Below are 26672 nucleotides of genomic sequence, written 5' to 3' on the forward strand. Positions count from 1 at the left end.
ATTACTAGCTGAAACAAGGTCACTATCAGAAAGATGTCAGGTCAGCAATTAGTCAAAGGTGGGAGAAGCTACCAGAACTGAGCGGTGCTTGACATGCCACAAACGTGTCGCGAAGCCTTCCCTTCCCAGTGCCACTCGGATGAGCGGGTCAGCACCGGGACCCCAACGGCACATGAACGCGCTTGGACCAGGGCTGCCAAATCCTCCGTGCGCCATCTTCATTCCTAAGGTTGCCCCAAATCCTTGTGCCTCAGCCTTTGGGAGGAAGGTTGGGGCAAAGGGTACAATTTGAAACCCACACCTGGGCTGGGACGGGCATGCACTGAGCTCCGCCGCGGCGGTGGCCTGTGGAGCAGCTGCCTTTGGCACAAGGTGTGGAATGCACGAGCTAGAACAGGAAAGACAGAGCCAATGCAAGGAGAATGGAGCTTTAAGTCTAAGGCAATAGCATTGATTTCGATATAATTAACTAGCTTGTTCACCACTTGCACTAATGCTTGTGGGCATGAGCACTTATTGTTCATATAACAAAGCCCTCCGAGATGTTTTCTCCCTTTTGAGTAGTTAATAACCTCACTTCTGCGGTGGCTCACGAAGCAAAAGCAGCAAGCCTGGCATAAGAGAGATGGTGACAGATGCAACAGAAAGATCCAGAAAAAAAAAAAAGTATTTCCTCTGGAGGAATATGTACAACCATACAAGCATTTAATGGCAACAAGAGAAGATAGCCAGAGATCCAAATGTTTCACAGACTTGTATTTAAAGAGTGGTTTGGAAGGAAGGGCACCACGCAGAATTGGCTTTCACTGCATTGTGTTCACCATTTGTCTGTCCTTGTTGCTGCGTCGGGAGCATTATGTGAGCTTCATCCCACATGGGCAAGTTGGCACTTGCCCCAAGATGAAGGTCTCCAGTGCTCCCAGTTCCCCGTTTAAAGAGCAAATAAACAAGTTTGCTCAGCGCCTGGGACAGGGGCCATCCACATCTATCTGGGGACAGACTTTTCTGCCTATTGCAATAGCACAAGGGGTAATGGTCTTAAACTAACAAGGGGGGATTCAGACTAGATATAAGGAAAACAAAGGTTATGATGAGGGTGATGAAACATTGGCTTGGGTTGGCCAGAGAGGTGGTAGATGAACCATCCCTGGAGACATCCCAGGCCAGGCTGGACGGGGCTCTGAGCAACCTGAGCTGGTGAAGATGTCCCAAGGGTTGGACTGGATGGGCTCTGAAGGTCCTTGCCAACCCCAAATATCCCATCATTGCAAAACTGCAATAGCAATAATAGCAAACTTTTACCTTCAAATTCAAGAGCGAAAAAGAAGTAATAATTTTTTTAAAGAGAACTACTAGCTAAACTTTTTACAGACCCCAGCAATGTTGTGTGGGAACCTTTAGGCTACAACAGGAGGTCTTTGTCATTGCTGCAGGCCCCGTTTGCCATTTCCACCATGCTGAGCAAAACCCTTTGAGATTTCTTGTTAGTAGGAGTCAGGTGTTACCTGTTGCCACACGCAGATAAGGAAGATGCAAGCACAGGAGGACAAAAAGAAAGCTGACAAGTCAGTCACATCTTACAGATGAGTTCCTAGGCTGCTTTTCCAGCCACAGGTGGACTCAGGTGCTTGGTGGTTTATATCTTTGATATATTAGCTATGCTTGCCCTCATTAAGAGAAGAAAAAAAACAAACCAAAACAAAAAAGCAGCACACAAATAGAAATTTTCATCCATAGATCTCCCAAAGCTGTTCCTAAGCACAATATTCCAGTATACAAACTATTTACTGTATCCTTCATTCAGCACTGACAAAACCACCTCTGAGCCTCTTTAAAAAGGAAACAGATAATAAACCAGCTAACAAGCCTGCACTCTAATTGACAACACAGAAAGGAGGGAAAGATGCTGCATCTACTTGCAACAGCCGGAAGAATTCTAGGGAAACAGTATATAATTAATCGAGTTGGGATTTTACTAAGATCCCCTGGTCTTACGAAAAATGCCATAAGACATTTAATGACCACAGGTGAGGAGAATCTTTGGTTTACATCTCATTTGAAACGGAGCATGCAGAATATAAAGTGATCCATAACATCCCTCCCCAAAAAAACCCTCCCACACCAATTAGTCTTTCCACTCTTCTATTTGCCTTCAGACAAACCCTCAGGGCTCCCTCTGTGAGTTGTGGGACCTCTTTTTGAATGAGATGAACAAAACTGCACCTTGCGACCACTTAAGTAACTACTCAGGGGAAAAATTAGCTGAATATGAAGCACTCTACCATTTTTTGCTACTTCCTTTCAGAGGAATGCAGCTAGGGTGGGGAAAAAAGAAGTCAAAGCAACAAAAACATCTTTGCTAAAATATTTATTTACTCTCAGCACTTCAGGATGTGTTTTGTTTAGGCAATAGCCACAACACGCCAGCAGGACATCCTGACTTTATCCACAACAGGTGGGATTTTCAGCCAGACACAATAGCAGCTCATTGTTACCCTTGAAGCCAAGCAGAGGTTTGCCATTGACTTCACCAAGAAAAGAACTGAGCCAGCAAAGCACTTTCAAAAATCCTCCCTACTAATAATAGCATAGACACCACAGGGCGCCCAAGTATTTAACAGGCAAGATCTGCTATATCTTTAACTTCATTTGAAATGACTTTGAGGCTCACCTACATGAAAAAGGAGTCATGCATGGCTATTACAGGCCCACAGGAATCCTTAATCATTGACATTGGGGAGCTTTATTTAAGAAGTATGGAAAACCAGGAGCAATCCCACGGAATCCAGCGGCTGGGAGGCTGGGTGGGCAGCAGAAGCAGAGATTTTCTTGGTGACTGAACTTACTGTGCCACTGTGTCCCTGCCCTTTGTCCAGCACAGTCTTGATGACAGAGCCACAGCTACATTTAAAGCCTATTTTCATCCAAAATGCTATTTGGAGGCGAGGGAGCAGGACAGAGCGAATCTGTGGCATTAAGGTGTTTATTCATCTGGGACCCGCATATTTGGTTATGTGAGTACTATGTTGTGTGCAAGTCGTTGCTCCTATTGCATGATTAGGTAAATTTTTAAAAGTCCTAAATACCAATAACTGAGAAGACTTAAAGAACACATCCAAATAATGGGAGTTATTTTGGCTGCCAAGAGGCAAGCAAGCACTCCCATGCCCCAAGTGCTGCAAAATTAAGACACTCATAAATCCCTGCCCAGCAAGCCCTGGAGAAATAAAAGAGGCTTTAAATATAATCTAGCCTACCACTTCATATAGCAAAGGGAGCAGCAGAACCGAGGGTAAGCAGAGATCAGCAGAGGAAAGGACAAATATAATTGCTGGAGTCAAACAGAGAAAATTTCAGGTAAATACCAGCTAGATGCTATTTCCAAAAAGTTCCCCGAAGCCCAAGGTGGCTCCGTGGTGATCACCCAGCTCGCTGTGGCTGCACGGGGTCAAGCAGAGCTGTAAAAGGCATCGCTGAATGCACGATAGGTTGTTAATCGGAGTTCATGCCATCGAGACTCCATTGCTGGAGAAGCTTTTATACAGCTTTGACACTTAAAAATGGTGTTAGGAAATGCAGAGCTTGCCAGCTCTTTAGGACTTCAGCCAGCACGATGAATGGCATTTGTGGTACCTCTTCCAACTTGCCGGCACAACATTTTGCCACACGTTCACACATGTGTTGTGTAGCAGAAAACCAGAGGAGAGGAGGCTCAAAATGCCAGATCTGGGGTGGAGAAAACTGGGCAGAGCTCTACTCATAAAATGAAAAATAATAGCAAAAAAATAAATCCAGTGACAGCTGCACCACTGTCACTCATCCTTTTGCTTCCCAGTCCAAGTCTGGGCCAACAATAGTGTTTCCCATTGCCTCTGGGCAGCGTTTGCTGCCTCAGCAGCTCAGAGGGGGCATTTCAGGGCAGAAAAGGGCAATCCAAGAGCAGCAGCATCACAAGAACTTCATGTTGCCAGGGAAACAGCTTACTTGCTAAAGAAAGCATCGTTCTGGGGTTATTTTTTTCTCCTCATTGGTTTTGCATCCCCATAGCATCAGCTAACTTAATCAAGCCCCAGACAACAGAGCACCAGCCACAGGGTATAAAGCAACATGCAGCAAACAGCAGAGCCCAACGGAGCAAGTGAGATGGTGCTACAGGTACCCAGGCAGAGAGAGCAAGGTTTGGTCTTTAATACATGGAGAGCTGCCTAACATTGCTATTAGATGAACCTTCATTAAGCAATAAATAAAACCAGGCTGTGTGACCAATGACTAAGACACCAGCTTTCAAATCCAGCTGTTTACAAGGAAGTCAATCCCATGTCCTGTTCCCCAGCTAATCCATCACCACCAAAGGGAGGGAGACCCCCTTTAGGACCCTTCCCAGCACCTCCCCATTCCTGCTGCCCCATGCTAATAAAGGCGCCAGCCTATGCACAGTGCTCTGAATGCCCTTCTCATTTTTAATCGTGATGCTATGAGATGTTCTGGTTGCCAAGACCACATTAAAAGTGGGAGCAGAACCATCAGAGAGCAAATCTTGCAGCGTGAGTATTGACAAGTGTCTCAAACCACAAAGAGCCACACCAGAGGGGTTATTGCAGCTGCTCCTCCAACTTTGGGGCAGCTCAGGAGCTTGCAGTTACCAAAGTAACAAAGCTTTGGTGTCTCCATCCCCCAAGGCACACCACAAATAGCTCCGGGAAGCCCCCCCACCCTGGGAAGGCGCCGCTCTGCAGGGCGACCACATCCTGGCGGGTACCAGCAGCATCGCTCCGAGCTGTGACAACAGGAAGGGAACAGGGTACGCAGCCAAACCACTCCCCAGCACCGCGGGATGGGGCAAGGAGATGATGGAGAGTAAGAATTATAAAGCCTTTTTGAGGAAAAGCCACACTTCTGGGTCCTTTCAACCCCGGTGCGGGGCAAATAGCACAAACAGGCTTGGACCATCCCTTGCCAGCTCCGTTCTGTCGTGCAATCAAACGTGCAAAATTTGCGCTGGTGACGTGGCTCGAGCACTTGGCCTGAGCTGCTGCAGACGTCCCAGCAAAGCCCAAACGGTGCAAATCTGCCCTGCCACAGCAGCCAAGTCATTTCCCCTCCCTGCTGTGTTTTATTTTATTACCCAACAGAAGGAAACCCATATTTTTTGAAAATTGAATTACACCTTCTTGAATATTAAGAGAAAAAGTTATTCCCCTTTCTGAGCCACATTAATAACACCCCTGTTTTACAGCTCGCAGGGAGGGAACAAACTAAATTTTCTCATGGTGACTTTCAGTTCTCGAGTAGAGTCCCAGAGTGTTGATCTGCTACTCGCAGCAACAGCAAGATGCTGAGGAGGCAGCTGAGACACTTGGAAAATGTCCAATTTTTAGAGGGCAGAGGCAAGACAGAAATGAGAGAACATCTTTTGAGCCACTGACATCAGGACACTTGTTCTCTAGTCACAGGTTTAGCCCTAGATAAATAAAACTACCCCCAAAACTGCCCGATGCAACTGAAGTATTTACGGAGGGAAAAGGATCTTTGTCTTAACTCATTGCAAGAGCTTTTACCAGACAAACTAGCAGGGTAAAAAGGATGTTCCTTGCAACAAGGACCAAAAAAATTGCACAGGTATATATTTGAATGAAGTACCCTAACCCAAACCACCTTCCAGAATTTCATCTTGATTTCAAAGGTCTCACAGCTCTGCCATCTGGCACAGGAGGTGACTCACCGAGTCTTATCAAGGAAATTGGACCTTCAGACAGAGGTCTTTATATCTATTTAAAAAATAGATATATATATATGTTTGGGGTTTTTTTCCTAAGGCCCAAATTTCTCAAATCAGGACTTTCATTAAACCCCAGCATGGTGTGGATCACAGCCATAATTCTTTTTCCCCCACCTTCCCACCACAAATCCATTCAAAGTGAGTGACATTTGCAAAGTGTATTTTCACGGCCCTCCGTAATCCCTTCAGAATATTAAGACTGCATTACTTTGTCTTTGGTTACATTAACTTCAATTTTCCTTATGAGTAAGTATTTGGCTAAAAATTAATATAGTGGAGTTGAAAAGAATCTTATGATAGGAAAAAGACTAATTTCATCTCTGGCTGCTCAGATACCAGAGTACACTGGGGTTAATGTAATTAACTTACAATTTTAGCCTAGGTTGTGTACATACACTGAATCTCCCTGCTGGAAACAAGATTAGATTTTATTACACTATATATCCTGGTTATCTTCACCATGCCTCCAATATTACTTCCCTCAATGACTTCAAGGCTCTCCGCTGCAATGAAAATGCAGAACCATCTGGTATTGAGCCCATGCAGTTTATTTAAGGATTTAATTAAATGCTCTAAATGGAGAGCTTCTTTGAATTAACATTTTAAATGTGACTTATTGCAGGTTTAATATTGTCTTAATGCCAACCTGGGAAACTCCATAGCCAAGTTGTTGACGTTTAAATTGAATTCATTTGGGTGGCTCCAGGGGGACTCATTAATTAATCTAAACAACTAATGGGGATTGGTTCTGACTTTTGATGAAGATTATTTACAGAGACAATTTGCAGTGAATAAAGAGTCACAGTAGGCAAATGTTTAATTGAATTTAAAAAAAAAAAAGGACATCTCATTGTGTTCAATATCAAGGATGCATCTTGTGAGTAAGCTTTGAAATACCGAGAAAGGGACTATTGCTTGAAGCTTCCTAGCTGCACACTAATAACAAAGAGAATGGGTAATTACATTTGCCTGGGTAATTTGCAGCTTGTAAGAGGACAACAGGTCTGTCTGGCTTACACAGAAAGACTCCAAAAGGAAATATTTTGTTTTATGAAGACCAAGTTGCCCCACTCACTTTTACTTACGCACCAGAAAACGGCATTTTCTAACCAGTCATCAGCTGGAAAAACAGAGCCAGCTCCTCTCGCTTTTGCAAAACTCCAGAATAACTGCAATGAGCTCAGCAGAGCAGCTTTAATTTACAACAACTTAACCTATAACATCCAATCTTCTTGTATTCTTTGATTATATCAAGTTTGGAATCAGTTATTTGTACCTCTGAGTGCACCACGAGCCCTGCAAGCACCAACATCTAGTTATGTGGTTAGTTTTCAGCAAGCCACAGCAGCAAAACAGGACCTGCTTCCCTGGGTATCTGCACTTATTAAAGCAAATCATCCTTTAGTATTTTTCCACTGTTATTATCATTATCCATCTCATCCTGAAGTTTCCAATAACACCAGAGGTTGCCACCAAAACAAGACAACGTGATGTACCAAATACTGTGCACGCTGGCGTCCCAGGGAAGCACAGCTCCTGCCCTGAGCCCCAGCTGCTCTAAAAACCCTTGATTTCAAGCATTAATTCTTGAAGAGCAGTTGTGTGTTTCTCACAAGGCACATGTGTTACTGGCGAGCTTCCCAAAAAGCACAGCAGGCTGAGGAGTGAGGCAGAGAGACTGGATCACAGCAGTAGCCTTGCCTGCTACACCCTCTCCTATGTGACTTTTGCTTGCTATGGATTGTCCTTAACCTAAAGCCAAACTGATTTTAGATTTTAAAGCATCAAAGGGCAAGAGAGGTGAAGGACAGAAGCAAAAAGGAGGACATCAAGAAGAAAAACCAACGTCAAATGCCTCAACTGCTATACTTCTATAGTGTGGCCATTAACCATGCAGAGGTTGGATGGAGAAATCATCCAGCATCTTAAACACTCACATAATTGGGAAATGCATCAATTACCAGAGATGCCCAGCGGAGACTGGAGCAGCGTATTGGTACAACAGGAGTCCTGCTCCATGCTGGTGCTGCCCAGCCCATTAAATTGTCTCTGAGGACCACTGTCAGGGATCCAAACAAGACTAAACCACGGTGAGCACGCTTCACCGCACAACAAAGGCAAGGTCTGAACCCACGGTGGGCTCAGGGTGCTAAGCAGGGTTGTACAAGGCAAAGCCATCGTCTTCCCCACATCCTGCATGAGCCTGGCCAGAGCCTGAAGCTGAGCCCACACTCTTCTCTGATCTCTCCCTGTCAGATTTGCATCTTGTTTCCAATAATATCACAACCTGACTAGTCTCAGTCAGAGAGGTTCCAAACTTCTTTTCTTTCCAAGGCTGGACACATCCTGCATGCTAATTTAGGAGGCAATTGAGGGGGAAGGTACATTAAGAAAATGCACATAGCCATTAAGCCAGGGAGACTAAAGCATCCTGCCTCGATCAGCACTGCTGGATACTGTCTAGAGCATCGCCAGCTGCTCTCAGATACCTATAGTGGAGCTCTTTTATGCAAACACCTCCAGTAACAGCTTTTGTGGATCTGACAGACAGAGTGGTTAAAAATTAGGCATTCAGTGGGTATCCAGTGGAGAGACATTGTGCAGCACATCTGAAGAGGGGAGTCACACTCAGAAAGGAAATTCTGAATTGTCTGAAGGGGAAAGGCTGCTCAGGCAGGCGGGACGGACCCTGACGACAGATCAAGCCATGCTGCGAGCATCGCCCATGTCGTCCCTCCCCATCTTCCCTGGGATCTCAGCTCCCTTGAACACAGATTCACAGACAGAACAGTCACATCCCAACAGAAGCAACCAAGCCAATTATTCACTGCAAATGGGAGGATGGAAGGACTGTGGTGTTTTCCACATCATCGCTCAAAATTTCCTACAGAATCTCTTATCTCTTAGTAAAAATCAAGCACATGTTGCAACATCCATTAGGTTTGAGCATCCACGAGGCCATAGAGCTGGTGCTTGTTTAATCTGCAGGGCTGTGTCCCTTCCCAGAGCACCCCAGGCACTGAGGTTTCTCTCATGCTGATGGGATGGAGATGTGTGGCTTAAAGCAAATTTTGTCTTGAAGGATTTGCTCAGATGTAATGTTACTTTTTCTGCTTGGAGAAACCAACCTGGTTACAGCCTGCCCATGGAAATGGTGTGCAGCACAGATAACCTCAATTAAAGATGCTAAGTTGGACACGCATTGAACAGATGCGAGAACTTTATTAAACAACTTGTCTTTAAGAAAACAGCCCTTTAGCAGCACCAACTCACCTCCAGCAATTCCCATTTGCAAACACTACACTAATAACAATTAAACCATCATTTTGGACTTGGACCACTGACAAAACCGGAGGGTTTAGCTTAATCCATGATATCAAGGTCAATGAATGGCAGAAGAATCATCCATGGAACACTATTTGAGCAAAAATTGCTTGGTTTTTTTCTTTCTGATGTTCACCCTCTTTTCTTTTGAAACACCCTGTTGCTGTAGGGAATACTATTTGCTCTGGCTATGCTGCTGCTTCCTAGAGACGGCCTTCACTTTTTTATGTTTTACTTAATCTATAATCAAACCAGAATATCTCATCCAAACTTCCATGGACTCCTGTGGGCTTTGGTACCAACCATTAAAGGCGTCTGCTAAGGGGTAACTGCACCGTTCCTGCCCAGGAACCAAATAGCCATGTTGGAGAGCTGACAGATTTGGGACTGCCATTTAGGTTACTGCAAAATATATAACTAAATAATATACGTATTATTTCATATTTTATATGTATAAATAAATCAAAATATATATACACACACGCACAGAAACTTCTGAAAAAAAATGAAATCTGCCCCAGTGATGCTATGAAAAACCCTACTATGCCATCTATTTTAATTGAAAGCTGGTCAAATGTAAATTCATGTTTAGAAATAAACTTTGACAGAACAGCTAAAGGGACTTCTCTGGAAAAAGAGCTGATTAAAACCTGCAAACTAAGCCTGAAAGTGAGGTGAGAGAAACTGGCACATGAAGATGCATTTTCTTTCTTATTCTCATTTACACTCCTCTGTTATAAATAAGGCTGCATTGAGAAAAAGAAAATTCAAGTTGTTATGTTGAAGTGTTGGGTGGCAAAGCCATCACCTTTGTCACCGTTTGGATTAAAATGCATCTTTCCACATGCCACACGCAAGTGGAATATAAATGGTAAAACCAGAACATTTAAACAAGTGTTTGGAAAGGGATTTTGTTTGTTTTTAAGGACTTGTCCTACTCGAGACAGAATCCACAGACCACACAGTGTGTCGTGAAACATCTCTTCTTCACTCCCTTACAACAAAAGAAGCAAGAACACGTGTATTGCCAAAGGAGATATGGGTGAATGCAGGAGAACTTCAGGTGTACAAGTAAGATTTACACTCTCAGATGCGACCAAACCCACATGTCTGTAGCCATTTCCATATCTTGCACCAAACAGCTACAAGAGGAACCTGTCACAGAAAATGATCCTGAACCTGAGTTTCAAGAAAAGCTGAGCCCGGGTTTCACACCTGGGACCAGCGTCAAAACCATCATCCCAGTCTGGCTACCGCCATCTTGGCAATGATAAAGTCCAATTTTTGCCAACCAGGCTGCACACCTTTCTTTTGTAAAGTAGAAGACATCAACACAACCACAGTTAAGAAGTGTCATTTAGTTTTGGATTAAACAAAGCTAAAGCCTGACCTGTCCGTCACCAAGATCTTGATTGTCTTTGGTATCAAATTGACAGGCAGAAGCTTCCATGTCCTGGAGAAAAAAAATAATAAAATTACATTTTAAAAGTTATTCCCAAATCATATACGCATGTTTGTTCTAACAGTATGTACACTACACATTGCACACAGAGCGGTTCAAGTTTGTGCTTAGCATTTCTGGTGGCTCAAATGCAGAACGGATCAGAAATGAAGAAATAAAAGTTCCCGGTTTCTCAGCACTGACACATTTATAAAGCAAAAAGACAGTCAACCCAACTTTCTTTTCAAAAGAAGACTGAAAATATTGAGCTATCTGCCACCTTCTGTAGCAAAAAGTCCTCGTGGACTTTGAGGTTACGGAATAAACGTCCCAACAAAACATCAGCTGGTAAATTATTGCGTGATTGCTGATGTGCAAGAATAACATGAGGAGGGTGACCAGGCTATTCTCACATAATTCTTCATTTTGCCTTTGAAGATATCAACCACCATGCTCTGGTGTCAGCTTGACTTGCTCAAAATTTGTATAATGCTCTTGTTTGTTGGACATACTCCTTGACAGAGCAAGGAAAACTACTAAAAGAACATGAGGCAAGCTTTCAGAAATAACAAATCTGTCAAAAAATATAGTTTCTACAGTGTACACGTATTTTCCTTCACTGTGCATACGGGTGGACATCTATTTTGTAGGCAGTCTGTACAGACAATGGCAGGAGGCACTCAGAGTTTGTGCAGAGGATTTCCCCTTGAGCTCCTGGCAAATAAAGTTTAATGCTATGGAAGGGATCTGTTGGCTGTTGATATTCAGAAAATCTAACAGCAAGATAATTACCACATGCCAGGTGAGACACCTTAAATACCACATTAACACACAAGCAACAAAACGTCTGAATTAGGTGCCAGGGTCTAAGAGACAGGGCTGGCTCAGCTCTGCCTTGGCCAAAAGCGAGGAAATCCAGACCAGAAAGTGCTGTTTCATGAACACAAGAACTGGTAACATCGGTCCTGTGCTTGTGTTGTTTACTAACTAAATTATCACCCACTCCCTTTTCAGCCTTCTGTGCTGAACCACCCAGGGCAGCAGATTAAGAGAAAGAGAACATGCAAAGTGGAAAATCATCAGCATTTGTTTCTGGAGGAGACAACTGAAAGATGGAAAGGCAAAATTAGAAAGATGCAGCTCTAAGACACAAAGCACATCAAGACAAATGCCCATTACCCTGCGCAATGTTCTACTACTTTTCTTAGTAACACGCATCACTTGGATTAATTTTCTGAAAGAAAACAGACTGTCTCAACAGCAGCCTGATGGTCTCTGCAATTCACTTTACAATTACTCTCTAAACTACCTTGATTTAATTATTCCAGAAGAATCTCACCATCACTGATAACTACTTAATTAAAACCACAACTTTTAGAGCAATAAGAGAGTCACATTATATTGTATTTGAAATAGATTTCTTGCTGAAAACATGCACAGTTCATTTTGAATGGCTTAATGCGCCAATATATTTAGAGTCCCAGGGATTTTAAGAATGGTTCGAGCAACAGCGATCATCCAGAGATGAGCAAACAACACCCAGAAGCTTGTTCTCCCTCAGAGCAATTCCAGTAAAATCAAATTGAGAAACATCACAGCAACAAAGCCACCTTAGAGCATAAGAAAACTTTCTGTGCAGGAAAGACAGAAGCTGAAAGACCGAGAAAAACTCCTACCCTGCTCTACCTTCCCAGGACTCTGCCACTTCTGCCCCTTCTCCTGGTACAAGGGGTCCATAGGTGATGGTGTAAAACCCTTTGGGCCACCCTTTACATGACCCACCAGCAGAGGAGGATCAACCCAGGTCCCAGCTGGTGCAAATGCAGGTGATTTCAGGTGATTTCACCTCTCTCACCCCCTGAAATGACCTGCTTTTTTTTGGTATTGCCATGTTACAGGCCAAAAAATGGGAAATTGGTGTTCACTCTGTAAAAACGTCCTTGACTTTTACAGCTCTTCAGTACTGCCTTCAGCGCCAAGCATCGCGAAGCCGTGGACATCAAGTGTCCAGACAGTCCAGGTCCCACACCTGAACCTCCATCCTGAGGGTCCCCAGGATCTTCCCCAACAGCATCTCCTGCCTCTGCCCCAGCCCGGGGGGACATCCAGCCCTTCCCTCTGTGCCCCCCATGTCAGCACAGTGGGAGCAGCTCAGATCCTCCAGGCTGAAGATCTCCAGCTGAGGGCAACTGCCTGAAAGCAATTCCCATTTTATATGAATCTTAGCATTTTAATGGGCATCAAGTACAGGTATCATCTGATCTTTGCAAGAGTCAAGAGCAGCCTTTGATAACTCGCGCTTTTGTGACCTGTGGTGAAGGGGCTGTGAATTAATTGGCTTAATTGCTGTTGTGATAGAGACAGAGCCGGCCTTTGGGGGAGAGAGCTGCTACCTGCGGATGGGGAGATGAGTGGGGGTAAGGGGATAACTGCAGCCACCAGCACGACTCATGCAGCGCTTTCTGAGAGGACCAGCTACATTTAGACTGTGACAAGCGATGTAGGAAAGCCTCCCAAATTATCAGCATGCCATTTCCTATTTGGTTATTTGAAATGTCTCTCCTTCCCCTTAACTAGGAGGTACTGGCTCCTTTGGTTTTAATACATTTTCAGTACAGCTAAAACTATACATGTATTTATATATGAAAAAAAAAATTAATGACTGCCTTCTTGAACGTTATCTTCCCGTTTATTGTGTGCCCTCTCTCCCCTTCTCTTCCTGGAGAGACCAACCATCACATGAAAATGCTTTTCATCATCTGCAAAATTTGATGCCCAAAATAGCCCCACGGTTGCCCTAGCAACTAGCATTTATTCCCCCTCCCCCCAACATCCCCCCCTTTGCATATTGCTGCATATTTCTATCATCTCTTTCCAGGCACAGTTCATAAACACGGCTGCATAATAAAGAATGTTATCACCAATGACTTACAGCCCAGCTGCTGCAAATAAGATATGAAGTGGCAGGGAAATACAATTTCATGCAGCTAGGACAACAGATTGATTGGGTGCCCTTCAAATTTGATGCCACTTCTTAAAGTCTGTCCAAATACAAAAAAAAAAAAGAAGGAAAAAAAAAGAAGTTGGTTTCCCCACCTCCCCATCTTTCCATGGTAGCAACATACAATAAAAGTGGGAGATAATTCACTAGGACACTCATTATGACTGCAGCAACCTTGTCCTGAGAGATTGACAATTTAAAAAGATGTGCTGCTTTTCCCTGCCACCTCCTCTACTTTTTCCCCAGCCACCCTACTTCATCAGAAGTCTTATTCCTCCAGTTTTGTTCTCTGTTTAATTTAATTATCTTCCATTTCAAATTATTATTTCTGTTCAGATTACTAGCCAGAAGGTTGTTATAGATAGAGACAAGCAAACTCCTTAATTTCATTACCACCACCTCAAAAAATGTATCCTTATTTTTATTTAGTTTTGATAAAACAATATGAAAAGCCTCTCATAGCTTTTCTGTCAAAGAACATCCCAGCAAGGACAAAAAGAGGTGTGCTTTTAAATTCTTTCCCCCTGTCATTTCTGATGGGTTGAGTTTCCAAGATCAGCCGATCTGCTTTGGAGGCTGATGGGAATGTGCAGAGATCACCCTGTGATCTCATGGCACCAAAAGGCAATGGTATGACAAGGACCAGCTGGACTGTGCTGATGCACACAGGGCGTTTCCACTTCCCGCGGAGAGAACATCTCTGGGAGCAGCAAGAGACAACCCCTGCACAGCAGTCCAGGGCTTCTCTCCCATCTTCACCCCTCCTTTCTGCCTCCTTCCTCCCCTCTCCAATGCTAACAGTGCTTTCCTGGATTCTTCTTCTGCAGCCTTGTGTGTTGCCCAGGGCAAGCTCGCAGTGCTTGTTTCTTTGAGATGCTGTTCCTTCCTCCCTCCCAGTGCAAACTGCCTTCCCATGGCATCCCACCTGGTCCAACCCTTTGCACAGAGCAGTGCTGGCAAGGATGGGGGACATTCTGTTACAGAGCTCAGCACCGAGCTCAGACACTGCAGCTGACAGGGGAAGAGCGAGACACAAGGTGCACTGGGAGCATAGAGCCTTCACTGCTTGGAAATCTGCTGAGCAGTAAAATGTGGTCTATTCTTCTTTAACAAAGAGAAGAGAGAGACTCCTCATATGTGTTGTGCAACCTCTGGCTCCAGATCATCTCTGAGGCTGGCCAACACTAATCAATCACTATCAACCGAATCAAACACAGAGGGAGGAAATCACTCCTTGCAGAAGCTGTTCTGTTAGGAGCAACAACTCCAAAATTCTCCCAAAGAGTCCTGGAATAATTCATACACATCTGGAGACAACACGGAGGCTGGCATCTCTTCAGCATCTCCAGTGAGCTTTTCTCTTAGCCAGAGATTGGAACTGACCTGTGACCAGCCCTTCCTGCCCAGGAGCCTGGAGATATGAGGAGGGGTTGCCCCTTGCACTGATTGTATTAAATGTGTGACCTGCAAGATCCTGTTGCCTCTCAGCTCCTCCTTTCCCACTGGTACATGGCAATAATGAACCTAAAACAAGGTTTCAAATACAAACAGCTCTGATTTGTGCAATGAACTGGATCTGAATTTTGGCAGTTCGCACTCGCTGGTCCTAGGATGTTGTGATGCTTAAACACAAGGACATTTGCCAGCTCTTTGGATGGAAAACATGAAAGCAGTTCAGAGTAGGATTATTATTATTGAGAAATGAGGTTTTAAACACAAAAACTGCAGATCAGAAAAGTTAAAACCATTTTCCATCCTAAAATACGTTCAGTGATGAAAAACTGAAGTCAGCACCGAAGCAGCATTCATGGATCACACAGGAGAGTGTGTTTAGAAGTAGTAATAGCAGAAGATACCACAGCAAAGTTGGTGGGTTTTTTTATTTTGGTGACCCTTCTGGTAGGGAAAAAGCAGACACAAGAAGAGGCAGAAAATGTGTAATATGAGAAGGAAAGATTTTTACAAACTAATTTCTACCAGCTCCTTTGAGACATGAGCAGTTCTTTAATCTCAGAAGGGTCATTTCTGTGTCATTTTCCTGCCCTAAGTGGAGGCCAAGTTCAAGAAGATTGTGTTTCTTTTAATTTCCTTTGGATACAAGTATGTGGATACAGAATCCCATTTATCTTTCCTGACTCAAGTAAATAAATTAACAAAAAAAAACCAAACTTGGTGTGTCCTATAAATACCCCATAATAATACGGGATCCAACATGACTTTTTTTTTCACCTAAAACCTTAAACCCTACTGACACCATAAAACATCGGCGCTCCCCATCCCATGATTGTTTCCCATAATCCAGGAGAACATTAAAGAGAGAAAAATTGTGCTGAAAAATGACATCTTATCTATTTCCTTCCTTCCTACAGCCACTCCATGTTTTTGTCATTGCAGGTCAGACACCTGCTCCCCACGTTATAATCTGGGGAAGTGATAAATGCTCATAGGCAGTGATTACGAGAGGCCGCATTCACTCGGTGTCAGTCTGGAAACTGGCACATTCACTCGGTTGCCATTCTTTGACCTGCCAAAAGGGGGGAAAAAAGGAAAACAAATAAAAGGAACTGACAATTTTTCTCTCCTTCCTCCATTTCCCCAGAGGGAAGAGCTACTCCCAGCCCCACATAAACCCCCAAGTCACAGAGGGGATGCTGTGACCACGAGCACTCTTAAGAACCAGGGGTATGAGGATAATTTACATGAGCTGGGATCTCCTGGCTTTGACCATGACCTCCGTGTGGTTATAGATCTATTTAAAATGTCAAGACAGATGGGGAGCAAGCCAAATTGCAACGTAACCTGGCAAAACCAAATTTAATCATCGTCGCATGAGCAGCGGGCAGCCCCCTGACTGATTGACCTTTCCTCCTGCTGGGCTGTGTCACCTCCTCATTTAGACAGAGCTTGGGCCACCCTGCTGGGGTTGAACAGGTCAAGGAAGAAGAGTCACATTTGGCTTTTCCAAGTCCCATCATAGCAGCCTATGGCCGTATCCTGCTCCTAAAGGAGCAGCTGCAGCAAATGCACTGAATGTTTCCTCCGGAACAGGCACAGCTCTAGTCTTCTGCACTTTCTGGTCTTACCATAGACCTTCATCCTCCCTTTGGGGGCTCCTTTTTGGTGTGGCTCTGCAGTGCAATTACTCATAAATATTTATACACCTCCCCACACACGTTGTTCTGCTTTTGTGTGACATAGAAGGGAATTTTGGCTCCATTCTCTCTCCCTCACCTGGATTTGCTCTGCCCTTTCTGCTGGATACAAGGGATTTGATTGAATTAACTTAATTGGCAAATGTATTGTTCAGACAGCTGTGACAGAAATGACTTCGTGCGTTAGTCAGAAGGTTAAGTAGCTCACGGCAGCTCCCAACACCTTTCCTTGCTGCCAGACACCTCTGTACCAACCCTGAATTGTGTTTTGAAGCAGGTTGAGAGGGCAAATCTGCTGTGTTGTACATCACATTTGGGTGTGGAGAGGCAGCATGGTCAGAAACGCTTACATCTCTGGGTACTTGCCATGCTCCCAGCCATTCACTATGTCAGGTCCATTGGAAATTGTATCTACATGGCTTTTCCTTTAAAAGAGGGCAACTGTGTCTGGAAAACAGCCCTGCCACGCAAGCCAATGTTTCTGCTCTGTCTTTTTCTCACATGCTATGGTTGAATTTGGCCTGTCTTGCTGATCTCAAAGCCTTGCAGGAGGGCTGCATGTGCCCGTGCCCATGCCCTGCACTGGCGATGCTCTGCGGGGCTGGCTTCCTCACCCACCACCTCATCCTCACAGCCCAAGTTCCTCCCATGCAGCCCGGCATTAGCGGGACCACAGTCACCCAGGGACCTCTCCACAGAAAACAAAGCAAGAAACATCTCCACAGACAGACATCCAGGTCCCCAGGGAAGATGACTTGTCCATGTGGAATCCTTCTCTCCTCTTCAGTAGCTGAGCTGAGGAGGCTCATGACTTCAGTGCCTCAGCTAAGTGCCTAAAATGGACTAGTTGTCGGCAGTACTTTCCCTTCTCTCTTGAACTGCTGCCTGCTGCTCCTTACATTTTGCACAAAGCACCTTATTTTCCAACTTAGAAAGCCATTATATGCATGTGATCTTCCATGACAGTGCCAATACTTTGTCCTCCTTTGGATTCATGCAACTAGAAGAAAAAGCAAGAAGAGGTATGTGCCGCTGTGTCAGCAGCACAGGGATGCAGAGGGGAACCTGATGGCCAGGGATGCTGTGGGACTGGCCAGGACATAAAGCAGGAGAGACATTCTTCTTCCGATGAGCCGCATCACTAAAGATGGAGCCAGGTGCTGAACTGTGACATTGCTGCAAACACACAAAAACCATTGCTATACCAATGGGCTGTCACCTTATGTCACTGTCAGCTGCAATAGCAGCACTACAGAGGCTGAGGGACACTTTCAGCACATGGGTAAGGCAAGGAACCCTTTGGGATGTGACTGCTGCCTGTACACATCTAAGGAGCAAAGCAGCACTTTCAGCAGACACAACCAACAATGGGTGATGTAAAACCAGGTGTCTCCAGCTGTGACCTGGGGAGGTTTGTGGCTCCATGAAAACCTGACAGAAATTCAGTACCTGAAGTCCCACAGATCCGTAGTGACCTTGTGAGCGTAAAGAGAGATGATGGAGTTAATCCTGATGTCACCCAACAAGTGACTCTGAGCCAGACATCACCTTCACTGGATGCTGCCAGCACTCAGATGAGACTGAACTGCCCTCTCATGCACGGAGGAGGTCACTTCGAGATGACCAGCAAGGCAAGGTGTGGGACAAACTTGTATTTACCAACGCTTTGCACGCTGAACCTCCTGGGGAAGGTACAGCCCTTCCCCAGCACCACATATGCTTGAAAAACACATTAAAAGCTTATTCTCTGCATATACAGGCATAGAAAGAAGGGGAAATTTTCATAACCATTTTGATTTCCACTAACTGAAGCCCGTGTAAATCTCTGTTTTTTATGAATCTCACTTACATTTCGTGCCTGACTTGTGCATAAAACTTCCCCAGATTTACACAAGCTAACTCCATAAGTCATCCCCTTCCCAATCGGGCCTTATATCTTGATGACCTTTTAGAAACCAATGACTGATTTCCTGTTGTTATCCATAATTGGAAAAGCACTGGAGATAAGAAAATTTATAGCAACGGGTGATCTACCTGCAAGAGACAATAAAGAACCCTGGGCAGTGAAACAACAGGGAAGAAAAATCCCACGCAGATGTGCAGGCACACGGGCACACACAGACACCTCAAGACGAACTTTCTCTGTCTTTACTAAATTCTCCCTCAACTCTCCCCCTTGATTCCCTCAACCATGCAGCCTCCACAGGGCAGATGTACCTCTGCCAAACATCTGCTCCGATTTCAGTCTTCTTGGAATTTACTTGCAAAACTTTTTAGTTTAATGTGAATGAAGCATCATATAGGAACCCCCCTCTTTAATCCCACAGTGAATAATCTCATCCAATGCTCATCACACAGCACACATCATTCCACACAACAGGATCACCGAGATGCTCCTGGACATCAAAAGACCCATTTCCCAGACTGAATCTTATTTTTGTTTTGAAACAAAGGCAGAAGGTCACGCGCTGCCACATCCCTCCTCTGGGAATGAACCAACAGATGGGGATGCAGCACTCGGGTTTGTAAGAAATGGGAGTTGTCTGTAAGGCAGCAGTACCGATCTTGGTTGCACCCAAGAAATCCAGGCCATGCTGAGACTCAAGAAGGGAAACAGTTCCAGTCACATCTACTTTGAAGTCAGTGTAACCCAGATGGCGTTCTTCTCTTCAGGAACCGAGGAGGTGCTGAAACCAAAAGAAAAGGAGCATTTCCTAGTCCAAGGGTAAAAAAAACATACACCAGCAGTATTAATAATGCTGAGTGTGGAGGGGATGTCTAAGGTTTGCAAAGCAGACAGATGAAAATCTACATGCAAATAATTTGTCCAGCCTTACACTAAAGGCTGCCTTCGACCTTCCTGCAAGAGAAGCAGCCAGGATCCAGGGACACTGCAGGGGACAAAAGGAGGGACACTCTTTAATCAGATGTAGCACATGTGCAATTGGCCTCCAGGAAATTACCCATCTCTTTGGGGTCTCCATGTTTTCTACTAAAAAAGTGGCAACAAAAGGGCAACACTCAGTTCCTATTGTCAGAGCATTTTCAGACAGTTGGATGAGAGTTGCTAACGTGGTGAAAAAAAGTGGTTTTCAAAACCACTGCTTTGCTCAAGACAGATGTCAGCACACCTGCACCCGCTCCGATCGCTGTACAAGTGTTTTTGGGCACGTGGCCCAAACCAGATCCCAGCTATGGGTCCGTACCTCAGCTCAGCTTTCTTATTTGCAATCAGAAAGATTATACAGAACTACCTGTTATAATTAACCCCCAAGAGAGGAGTTAAAATAAAACCAGTAAGAGGAAGCTGCTCAGAAACAGAACAGATGCCAAATTCCTGGCAGGGGCTGGGATGAGGAAGGGCAAACAGAAGGGAGCAGTTGTCATTGAGGAAACCCTGGCAGCTCCCCACTACCAGCACTCAACCCTCACATATAAAGGTCAAAAAGCTGCTCCAGATGTACCAAATTTGCAGCTTTTGAACTGCCTCCTGGTAAGCTCTGCCCCAGGCTTTTTGGGGACACGAGGCGGTAGCATCTCAGCTCAGGGCTGAACGTCCCACCTTGCTGGGGTCTCCTCTGGTTCTGCTGAATTGGGTCTGTGCAGAGGGCATCTCCCTCAGACATCTGTATTTTCGGATTATTCATTATGAATTGATTAGTTCATCCCACAGTCACCCTGATCATATTCTTCCTATGTACTAACATCTCAATGAATGAGCAGTCAAGTAGAAAATGAATGCATTAGTGCCTGATTGTATTACTAAGCTCTTGTATATGCTAACGAATGCAGCAGCGTTTAATTCAGTCAAATAACAAACAGGTAGTTACAGAGTTAAACAGCACAAGTGTCCAAACAAGAGTAAAACATCTAAAAAACTCTTAATATCTTTTGGGTTTAGCATTCAAATTAGCTTTGGACATGAGTGTTTGTTTAAGGAGAATTCTTTTGTCTGGGTATAGACACATTTACTGCTGGTATTTTCACAATTATTACAACGAACTAGCCACTTTCATCCTTGCAAGAGTAGAACTGATTACAAAACACCTGGTTAATTAAAAACAACAACTTGCATTCAGACCTGCATTTTAGAAGAAACTAAGCTAGGGAAATTATTTTTTGTAACTCCGGTGGAATTGCCATTTGCAATTCAATATGCAAGACAAAGTGTTCTTCTGGGAACAGTGAAATGCAACTTTTTTCCCTTCCTTTTTTTTTTTTTTGGAATCACAAACTGTATGAGATAATTTCCTATTTTGATCCACAAGCAACTGCCATTGTATGTATGAAAATGAAAAGCCCACAGAAAGCCCACTAATTTCTTAAAAGAAACAGGTACATTTTCTAAGCAGGTTGGCCAGTCAGGAACTTTGTTCTTGTTACACTGACTTACTGCATAATACAGAGAATAGCAGCTCCGGATTGCAAAGAATTCATCAAGACTTTATGAGCAACAGATGAAAAAGCCTGGAAAATTTCGACAACGACCAAGGTTCAGGTTTGACTCCCTTATTTACAACAGACCAGTAATTCTGCAGGCACATAAAGCCATGTAGTCCAAACACAGCCACTGCTATTGCGTTCAGTGGGCACCGAGCACACAGATCTGCTCATGCCCTCGCTATTACAAGGAGATTTATTCAGTGAGTTTTTCATAAGAATTGCCAGATAGGCTCAGGTTGCGCAGGAAACCAACATCCTAACAGGTCCATGTAAGACCTCGTATCAGCGGGTTACCGTTAGAACGTAACAGGGGCAGCATTAGAAATGCTCGCTCTTCTTAGCAAGAAAAGAAATGGCTATAACACTGGAGACACCACAACAGCTGTTAGTACAAGGCCTGGGCAACATCTGCCTCCATAAAAACATGGACACCGACCTCTCTGTGAGGACTGAGAAGACTAGCAACTGTGTCCAACATGACCTGACTACAGCAACGTGACACAAGTTTGCATTTCTTAAGCAAACTTGCCAGCTTGCATGAAAATCCCTAAGTAATAACCCCATAATTTTATCCCTCTTGGTGTTTTTCCCTAAAAGGAAAAGCAACACACAGCAACATTGCAGAGAGGTTCTGAGCAGGGCCAGCTGCCCCATCAAAGCGCTGCTGGATCACTGTGCTGCACAGGCCCCACGTACCTGCAGAACCAAACCCACATGGCACAAGAGTCATGCACATGGCACAAGAGTCATGCACATGGCACTCCTCAGTTACAGACCCAATGCCAAAAACCTTTTGAGAGCAAATGCCTCTAACACAGAGAATTTGGCTGTTCCTTTGGCTCAAGGATGGCCAGTTCTCACAGAGGTCAGCTGAGGGAGGTTTTAATTTCCCATCTCTGCTAAGCCTTTAACGGACTGAGCCAGCCTTGGCTGTGTTATGATAGCCAGACTTCATGGCCAAAGACCTGTCCTACCATGAACAGGAGGGCATTTTGGAGCTGAGAGCTTAAATCCTCTAAGCAGAGTTTAAATTAAAGCCTGCAAGAGGTGCCTGTAACAACCTGAGTAGAGAAGACTGACTCATCCCCTTGTTTTCCCCAAGCACAGACTGTATCTGTTTGGCAATAGACCAAGAAAAATGACAGTATAAACTGCCAGATCCCAGCAAATCTCTTCTTTTGCTGCCTCTGTTGTTCATTTCCAAGAGACAGAGCTGGCTTTGTTGCTAACCCATAGAGTAAGCCTCATTCTCGGGTCTAAATTTGGCTCCTCCATCCTCAGAATAGGCAAAGTGATGTAGGAATTGGTCTCATACAACATTATAAAAACTCTCCCTAAGAGTCAATCAGTCTTCTACAGCCATTTAGAGTCTCCTTGATCAGTAGATGGACAAACAGGTTTTGCATCACCATAGGTGTCCCCCACCATGGGTGCCCTGCTGGCTGCACCCAGCTTGAAAGGAAGGTTTAGCAGTTAAAGTACTTCACAAGTGAGAGAGTCCTAACAGAGGCATGAGAGACAAAAGGCTTCCAGAAATGCTGTATTCATCAGCCTTTCTGTATTTCTGGAAGAGATGTGCAGGTTTAAAAAAAAATATAGTAACAGTCTGACTTAAGTGCAGGTGAAAGGTGCTGGGCTCCAGCTCCTGGGGAGCTCAGCAAGAGAACCACAGTGCAGATGCCCTGAGGATCACCAGAACTAAAACTGGAATAATTGCCCCAGGAAAGGACTCCAGAGCTGCTGCCTCCTCAGTGCCTGGGGCAGAACTAGTCCTGAAAATGGGGTGTTAGCACAGGCCAGAGTCAGAAACTCACCCTCAGTCTCTGCAGCATCTGTTAGTCCTGATGTAAAGCCAGCAGAGATCCTGGTTTTTACAATTTGGGCATGTTTTCACTAAGAACCACAGTGAGACCATTCACTCTTTTTATACAGCCCACCAAAGAGCCATTTAGTGATAATGACCAAACTTGGTTTCATCTTGAAAACCTTTAATAGACTCCTGTATATTATTGAAGCTTTAATGGAGCTGGTAGAAAAACAGAAAGAGTAACACATGCAATATGAAGCAGCTGGTTTTTGTTTTCTGTATTCAGAATAAAACACTATTTTGAATTTTTTCTAAATATTTTCTGTACTTCCCAAAATTCCCTATTCAGAGAAGCTTACATTTATTAATGCAGAATTTCCATTGCATCTTTTCTCTGTTCCTTCATCACTTGCAAGGCAACGAGCTTGAGGAGGCAGCGTGCACAAGCCCTGGGCAGAGAGCAGGACTCAGTTCACTAGCCGTGTGACAAGTGATGGCATTTGATGGCACATGATCGGAAGAATCATCTGGTCTTTCCAAAGTCAGAGTTAGAAGCTGGACACGTATAAATACAAGTGGGTCAGCAAACCAGTTCACTTGCCTTCCCTTGAGAGATGCCATTCTGCCTTTCTGGTTGAAGAAGACAAGATGACAGTGATCATTAAGCATTTATGAACACTAATGGATCCAAGAACAGTGAGGATGGAAGGTGCCTTCAGATGCCCCTCAACATAAGCAGACAAGGACAGTAGCAATAGTTATCTAAAAATATATTTTGCTTGCACAGAGACAAAAACTGGTACCTATCTGGTAACTCTATAGTCCCAAGACCTGTCCTGTACAAACAGGATAAGCCTCTCCATAGAAATTATCTTCTTGACATTAGATAGGTGTCCTGAGCCAGAGGAACAAACTCTCTCAAAAACAGTGATAAGACCTCTCCAGCTGCCAGGAACAGCTAGATTATCAAATGTTTATGGTAATCAAAAGAGAAGGCAATTATATTCAACGCCAATGGGTTAGTATGAATATCAGGCAACATGGGCGCTAGTACTCGTGATTATGAGCTCGTGGATTAATAAAGCCAATCAGGCAACAGTAGCAAATGAAACTAGGAACTCTGCTCCCAAACATAACTGTACCAATTGAGTGAATTTGACCTAAACACTGGAAGAAGCAGGTATCAAAGTGCAGCAAAACCACTTTAGGCAGAGAAACAAATTTGACAAACACAGTTGAAAAACACATGGTTTACTCAACATGTGCAACTAAGTAGATATCTAGTTTCACCCCACGCTTCCCATGGAAAGGATAATCTGTGAGGTCTTTACTCTTCCAAGTGTGACACTAAGTTTGGGATTCAAACTGCCTTGGAAGAAACCCTTACAGGGATTAGAAGCTCAGTTTTGTATGACATGAAGTAGTAGCAAGATGGACTGTTGATAACATAAGGAAACATAGTGGGGAACATCTGCGGTATTTTGTGGTTTTTTGTTGGTTTGGATTTTGATTTTTTTGGTGTGTTTTGTTTTGTTTTTAAGAGCTGCAGTGTCATCTTGGTTTATTTTCTGACATTGGAGGCTGCTGGCAGGATGACTGGGTTGCCAGGGCAACCGCTGGGAAGGTGCACAGGGCTGCTGCCCGGGCACATGGAACTCCTGCCATGGGCAAGGCAGTGCTGCCATGGCCAGGCTGCCCGCGGGCACCGTGCCAGGCCTTGGCAGACGGGGCCAGAACCATCCGTGAGCCAAACATCTGCTCCCACACTGCCTGGATTAGGGACTAACACAAGGCTGCTGAGCCACAGAGAGAGCCCTGATGCACAGTCAACCCTCATCCATCCGCCAGCAAGGACGGGTTAGCACAGCGCCTAATGGAAGCTCTATTTTTGTTATTTTTTTATTTTTAAATCACAGCCATTAGGAGAATTGTTATGCTTGGCAATTTGCAATAATCAATTTGAAATCACAGTTTGATTAGTTAATGCACTTTCTGCTGCTCTCTACTCCTAATTTGATTGGGAGGAGAGAGGGGGATTTTTCTGGTTTGTGACTGTATCATGGCACTCGCAGCCCATGCACACAGCAAACACGTCCCTGCTCCTCCACGGTCCCCGTGGTGCTGTGCCGGGCTGCAGCAGCACCACATACCCTGTGGCATGTCCCAGGTTGGGTGTTTCCCACCCTACCAGACAGTAAAAATTCCACTGTCCTTCCCCGCACACCCCAAGGGTTTGAACAGAGTGGTTAGCGGAGAACCAGGGGGGAATAATTCCATCCGTTACCCTTTGCTCTATCACCACCCAAGGAGGTTCAGGCATTGCCAGAGCCCAGAGGATCCCACATCCCTCCTTTCCATAGCAAACACTGAACTTCTAAGAAGTCAGCTGGGGCCACCCTGCTCAGTGCTATTTTCTCTCCCTGTCACTCACACTGTCTCTTGTAGCTCTTCATTTCTGCTCCTTCCTTTCCCCTCCTGCTCACACTATTCTTGTACTAGGCAGCTTCCTCCACCCACCTCTCCCCATGCCAAATCTCTGCATTTAATGCCTTGTTCCCATCTCCTTGGTTATTCTCAGCACCATGTACCAAAGATACACCAGGCAGAAAGGCTGTGACTTTCTCCTCCACAGCCCTAAGTGAGCAAGCTTAGATTTGTTGCTTTAAAGGGGGAGAGAAAAAACCCCACCAAATCCATCTTTTAAAGGACTTTATACATCCCACCTGCTTGCAGAGCATCCTTAGGAGAAATCTGGATTGTTGCGATTGACATTACCTGGTGCAGTAATTAGAAGCTGTATTTACAGCCTTGCTACCATTTTAATGCTGTTTTGCATCTGTTGTACTTTCACTTAGAGAGTAAATGTAGTGAGGAACATCTGTTTTCTACTGCTAGCTCATGCGACATTCCCCGGCCAGCGATTTCCCCTCTGTTTCAGTGGGCTGTAATTATTTCAATTACCACTGCAGGGATATTTGCCTGTAGCAACAGGTACCAGGGACAAGAGGCTGGAGTGCTGCCCTGCAGAAGAGAGCAAGATGCTGGTCTTTATCTCTGGTATCCAGGGGTAGGACACAAGAAGATGTTGTCAAGCAGCATCAGGGGAAGTTCCTGTTGGCTAGGATGAAAGAACTCTTCACCAAGAAGGTGGTCAAGCACTGTAACAGGCCCCCCAGGGAAGCGGTCACAGCCCCAAGCCCATCAGCATTCAAGCAGAAATTATACAATGCCCCTAAACGTGTGGTTTAACTTTTAGGTTGCCCTGTGTGAAGCCAGGAGTTGGACTCTGATCCCCATGGGTCACTTAAAACTCAGAACACTCCACGATTCCCTTCTCCAACCCAGCTTAGAGGTACAATGGCAATTCTTTGGCAATATGTGACTTCCCGCAATAAAGCAATGTCATTTGCTGGTATTTCATTACACTGAAAGAGGGCTTTTAAAACAGAAAGTCCTCGCTGAATTGGTTATCCCTGGACATATATCTACACCTATAAATATTTTTCAAATCCGTTTATGCTACACCCAAGCCAACACGCTCCCAGCATCTCCAGCACATTCAGCATTTGCCACAAGAGGGCTCCCATCGCCGGAGCCTGGCAGCTGCCCCCTCCCAATGCCTCCGAATTGTCTGAAGATGAGACGTTTTGCAGAAAACAAACATGTTTCTGTAATGTCATACCCAAACATGTCTCTGTTTTGGATCTAAATCCACGATCTCATTT

The 26672-nt window shown here is 44.6% G+C and overlaps 1 protein-coding gene across 13 annotated transcripts in view; it reads right to left on the reverse strand.

The window, feature by feature from the left end:
• TNRC6C (trinucleotide repeat containing adaptor 6C) overlaps positions 1-26672 on the reverse strand; it is a 309563-nt gene that overhangs the window by 261124 nt on the left and 21767 nt on the right. For 2 of the 13 annotated variants that reach the window (XM_065034694.1, XM_065034687.1), the window contains exon 1: positions 10494-10543. Coding sequence is in view for 1 of the 13 variants with exons in the window: in XM_065034685.1 (XP_064890757.1) it covers positions 10494-10556 (63 nt within the window). In the remaining 12 variants the exon portion in view is untranslated. Of the gene's footprint in view, positions 1-10493; positions 10557-26672 lie in introns of those variants that run through there. The other 11 variants (XM_065034693.1, XM_065034689.1, XM_065034683.1 and 8 more) reach the window with 9 other exon arrangements.

The sequence above is a fragment of the Columba livia genome, chromosome 18 (assembly GCF_036013475.1).
Source record: "Columba livia isolate bColLiv1 breed racing homer chromosome 18, bColLiv1.pat.W.v2, whole genome shotgun sequence".
Lineage (NCBI taxonomy): Eukaryota > Metazoa > Chordata > Aves > Columbiformes > Columbidae > Columba > Columba livia.